Consider the following 5,611-nt stretch of genomic DNA (forward strand, 5'->3'; position numbering starts at 1 on the left):
GCGGGATTGGGCAGTGTTTCGTTCTGGTGTGCATGGGGTCGCTATGAGTCGGAAACGACTCGACGGCACTTAACAACAACAACATCAGATCCAATCTTCCCTATATTTACCCCATCAGATCCAATCTTCTCTATATTAACCCCATCAGATCCTCTTCTCCATTCTGTTCTGACTCACCATAGACTGCTTCATATAAGTTATTATAAATAAATGTTATATATTTATATTATCTTCCATAATATCACTTATAGAATATATCTATCTCTTTTATTCTAATTCATATGAAACTTGAAATTTTTTACTTTTTACATCAAGTAGTCATTAAATTTTCCTTAAGCATTAAATATTGTTGAAATGATTTTAAAAACTCTTTCCCAAAATAAAAATCTTCCATATTTTCTCCAGTGATGGTCAGAGTGTTTATACACTGGGCTTAGAGTGATTACAGTAACATATAAGGATTTAAAGGAACTATAATTTATTGGAAATTTTCTGTGGAGAATCTCATGGAAAATAAGCCAAGAATGAGATTTCTTGAGAAACTGATTCTTTTAAAAATAATAATAATTTCATTCTCTATACGCACTGCATGTAATATTTTCAAATGGAATTCAATCTCTTACAATAAAACATTCATAATGACAGGAAGAACACCAGATGTAATTAATACAATTGTTACAAGTATGTATAATATAACCAATCCCCAGCTTTTCTGTTTCTAAAAATTCTTCTCAAAGAGGCTTACACTCTAAATGATGTATGTAAAACTTTATCAATAGATAAGTAGCCCAGGATGGAGAAAAGTCACTTCATTGGTCACAACTTTACCTTACATAATTTACACTTCAAGAACTTTTATGCAAATTCAGTATTTTCATAAAAAATCTCATGCAGACAGGAAAAAGTAATCATGGTAAGATTTATTAGAGACAATAACCAAGGGCCTGGGACTCAGAGAATGCCAACATACATGCCAGATACTTACTATTCTTCATTTGGCCCAACTGCTACTGCATAATCTTCTAAGTTACTAACGGAAAATGTTCTTCCCAACTGCTTTAGTTTTTACAAGGACTGGGCATTTGACTCCTAACCAGAAGGCTGGCAGTTCAAATGCACCAGCCACCCCTCGGAAGGAAAATCACTGCTTCTGTAGTGATACGGCCTCAGAAACCCAAGGAGGGGTCACTATGAGTCGGATGCGACTCAACGGCATGAGTTTGGTTTTGTTTGGTTGAAAACTTATATTCAAATAATGTGGAAATTCACTTACATATGCAATCTAAATGAGTTTATTATTTTAAGAGTGTTCACTAGAATAAGTTTCTCATGAAGAAAAAAAAAATTGACTAATTTTCTTTTATAAAAAATTTCCTGAATAGTCCTATATTAATCTGAAAATACAAATAAGGTTTGCTACATTATCATATACTTAAAAAACAAAATTACCATGCTCAAACACACTCAATTATCTCCTGTCCATTAGAGTATTTCTAAACATAAGAACCTCTATTGTACCTGACATAGTTTGAGCTGTGTAACACTGCTATAATAGCATGACACAGAAAGATTAGTACACAGGTTTAAACTGTTAACAAGGATGCATTTTTGTTACATATGTTCTAAAAAGGATATTACTATTCAATGGCGTAACTATCTCTTATTAGTACCATAATCTAGTATAAATTAGCTTGTCATTAGAAATTTTAAAACACTACCATTAAAAAATATCAAGCTCTAAGCTTCTCAAGTAAGCTAAATGCAAATTTAAAACACTCTAATTTAAAAAAATAAGTTTGTTGTCTTATGTAAGAAAATTCGAAATGTAACTTATCAACTTTATGGTGAAGAAACCCACACTGTACCTGGTTATTTCCATGGCCAAATGGAGTACTCGATAAATTAGTGGTTACACTGTGCAAAATAATTTCACCACTCAGAGATCCAGAAGCAACACAGCAATCATTCCAATTATATGTTACACACGTTACTTCATCTTTATGATCCTGAAAAAGAGAAATTAAAATACAGTGCCACATATGCTTCACTTGAACAGCCCTTTCTCATGTTTTGTAAATACCAAATATGATATATTTGTCAATCTAATACTCACTTTAACAGTTTCTCCAAATAACCTAAGAAAATTACTCAAACAAGAAGGAGATTATCTTACCAACACCTCGTCTTTTCCAGGAACTGAGATTAATTTTTGGTAACTGTAATAATGCTCAGATACTCTGAAAGTTTTCCAAGAGACTTTGGACAGGTAATTTCCTAAATGGCATATGTCTACCTTAAAGAATTCACTTGTACTGACAAGTAACATTTACTGAACTTTATGGTGTTTTTTTCTTCATGAGAAACTTATTCTAGTGAACATAACGAGAGGCCCTGCCCTTGAGAGTAGGACAGTCAATTGAGAAGACAGGATAGTTAACATGAAAATGGCAGTGTGAATGCTGAATGCAAAGTGTAGAGTCAAAGTGTCTGAGAGAAGAGAGAGTTATCACTGTGAACTAGGTTGACAGAGGAAGCTTATGGAAGGCATAAAGCCAGAGTTCAGCCTTAAGAAAGGAAAAGAAAAAGCTAAGTGAAGAAGAAAGAAACCATCGACATTCCAAAATGAAAGCCCCAAGACAAGAACGAGGAAGGCATTTTGACAGATCACAGCAGCTGCTTCCATTTGTTGAGTACTTGCTGGTGCTGGGAGTTTTACATATTATTTAATCCTTAGAACAATCACGAGGGGCAAGGTCATTTTTCCTATTTAAAGATGAGGTACAAGAAGCAAAGATGCTAAGAAACCTGTCCAGAGTCACATAACTGCTAAGTGGCAGAGCCAGGATTCAATTTCAGGCCAAACACCAAAGCCCATGCTCCTCGTACTGTACCAGGTTGCCTCCCAAACCCAAAGGGGAGTCTGTTCTGAGGAAACAGAACTGCCCCGTTTTAAACAGACTGACCTCACAAGGGCTATACTCCCCAACATCAAATTACAATGCGTAGCAGGAGCATGGAAAACGGTCAGGGTTAAGAGCAGGGTTTTTATCAGTTTGGTGCTGTGTCTTACAAACAAAGTAAACTTTGTATCTACTAAGTAGATTAACATATGATCAAAAATAGTAGGTACTGTATTCTTCTTATACTGTAACTTTATCAAATGGTTCTTTAAGCATTTTTGGAAGTTTCTTTGCATTTTGTTCCATTTCTAAATCAAAGAAATAATTGCTATGCTGAAGGAAACATGTTTGATTAGAAGAAAAACAGACCAGCAATGTTTTGTAAATCATTTCATTTGGCAAATTAAGAACAGGGGGGTCAATAAAATTTATATAGTTTTGTAACAAGACAAGTGTGGAAAATCAGACATTCAGTAAACATTTATTAACCACCTACCATGTGCCAGAAGTAATGCTAAGTCACCAGGGAGAGGACTCAAGGGAAGGGATCCAAAGGTGAAAGATAAGATTTCTCCTATTACTGTTAGTCAAATACTTTTTAGCTGAATGAAACACTCTGAGAGTTTGAAACAATGAGAAGAGAAAATATAATCTGGAGAAATTGGGAAAGATAAAACTGGAAAAAGGAGTAGAATTTTCCCTGTAGTAGTAAGGAGGGATGGGGGTAGGTGATGCTCCTAAAATGTGTGACTATATATGACAAAACTGGCCTCACCCTTCCAATCTCAAATCTATGAGCTACTCCTTACTGATAGTAGATAAGATCCCTCCAACCTGTTGCCATCAAATCTATTTCAACTCACAGCAACCCTATAGGACACAGAACTGCCCCACAGGGTTTCCAAGGCTGTAAAGACAGACTAACCTGTCAGCGGGAGCTCTGGTAGCATAATGTCTAAGGCACCTGACTGCTAACCAGGAAGCTGGTGGTTCAAACCCACTAGCCACTCCTCAGAAGACGGTTGGGCAATCTACTTCCGTAGTGATACTGCCTCAGAAACCCAATGAGGGGTCACTATGAGTCGGGTCCGACTTGATGGCACATAACAACAACAACAACAACAACAACAACAACCACCTGTCAGCAGCCTACTACCTAACCCTAAGGAGTCCTGGTGGTGCGATGGTTAAGCGCTGAGCTGCTAACCAAAAGATCTGAACCCACCAGCCACTCCATGGGCAAAAAGAGGGGTAGTCTGCTTCCATAAAGATTTTCCACATTATAAACCCATGGGACAGTTCTACCCTATCCTATAGGGTTGCTATGAGTAACAATTAACTCAACAGCAATGGTTTTGGTTTACAGGTATATCACTCTAAATAGCCTTAATTGAGATATTTCACAATTTAAAAGACTAAACAATGAATAACATCTGAGTTTGCATTTTATCTTTGTTATTGTTTGACACTGAACAAGTTCTTTAACATCTCTGAGCCTCAGTTTCCCCTTCTGTGCATCAGAATAATACTATCTGCTTTGCAGAGCTATTGATATAAGCAGAACAAACACGTTAAGCACAGTGGCTGTCAAATAAACAAGCTCAATAAATGGTACTGCTCCCATTATAAGAAGCTCTGGTGGCATAATGATTAAAGCATTTGGCTGCTAACCACAAGGTTGGTGGTTCAAACCTACCCGCCACTCCACAGGGGAAAGGTAAGATAGTTTATTTCCGTAAAGATTTGCAGCCTTGTAAACCCCATGGGGCAGCTCTACCTCGTCCTAAAAAGGGTCGCTATGCATTGGAATTGACTCAATGGCAGTGGGTTTGGTTTTGGTTTGGTTCTCACTACTGACAGCTTTTCAATTACTTACATTTTCCATAACAGAGATTTCAGACTCTTTAAATTTTTGCTAGTATCTAAAGTAATGAACTTCCAAAGCTAATATTTTAAACATCAATTATAGGAAGAAGTTTCAACTTGGCTAAGAGAAAAACATTCTTCTATAAACCACTTTTTTATTAAGAACTAACTCAATGACATTAAGCCATATAAAAAAATGGTATGACGCCTGGTATTTGCTTCAGAATAATCTGGGAGTGAAGTGAGGGTAGAACATTAGACTGTATCTGAGAGTTAAGATAAAATAATATTGGCCATGAGTTGAAGTCAGATGATGAGCATGTGGGCGATTGATGAACAAAAGTTCCTTGTTCGTATGTGTTTAAAATTTTCCATATTATAACTATTTTTAAAAGACATAGAAAAATTTTAAAATTAAAGATAATTTTAAAGACCATCTTCTAAATACTAAAGAGGTACAATAATGAATAGCAACCCCTCCTTGGATTTCTGAGGTGGTATCTCTACGGAAGTACATTGCCCAATCTTCCTTTGGAGGAGTGGCTAGTGTGTTTGAACTGCCAGACTTCTGGTTAGGAGTCAAATGCCTTAGGCACTATGCCACCAAATCTCCTACAATAGTGAATGTTGTTGTTGTTGTTATGTGCCGTAGAGTCGGCCCGACTCATAGTGACCCCTCCTTGGGTTTCCGAGGCAGTATCTCTACGGAAGTAGATTGCCCCATCTTTCTTCCGAGGAGTGGCTGGTGGGTTTGAACCGCCAGCCTTCTGGTTAGCAGTTAAGTGCCTTAGGCTACCAGAGCGCCTACAATGTTGTTGTTGTTGTTGTTATGTGCCGTCGAGTCG

At 36.9% G+C, this 5,611-nt stretch overlaps 1 protein-coding gene across 1 annotated transcript in view; it reads right to left on the reverse strand.

Annotated features, from left to right (window-relative positions):
* Positions 1-5,611, reverse strand: part of NEDD1 (NEDD1 gamma-tubulin ring complex targeting factor) — an 82,495-nt gene that overhangs the window by 52,113 nt on the left and 24,771 nt on the right. Inside the window, exon 5 of the mRNA XM_007949767.2 lies at positions 1,866-2,006. Coding sequence (XP_007947958.2) covers positions 1,866-2,006 — 141 coding nt within the window. The remainder of the gene's footprint in view (positions 1-1,865; positions 2,007-5,611) is intronic.

The sequence above is a fragment of the Orycteropus afer genome, unplaced genomic scaffold, assembly GCF_000298275.1.
Source record: "Orycteropus afer afer isolate SDZICR_OR568_19922 unplaced genomic scaffold, OryAfe1.0 scaffold00253, whole genome shotgun sequence".
Classification (NCBI taxonomy): Eukaryota; Metazoa; Chordata; class Mammalia; order Tubulidentata; family Orycteropodidae; genus Orycteropus; species Orycteropus afer.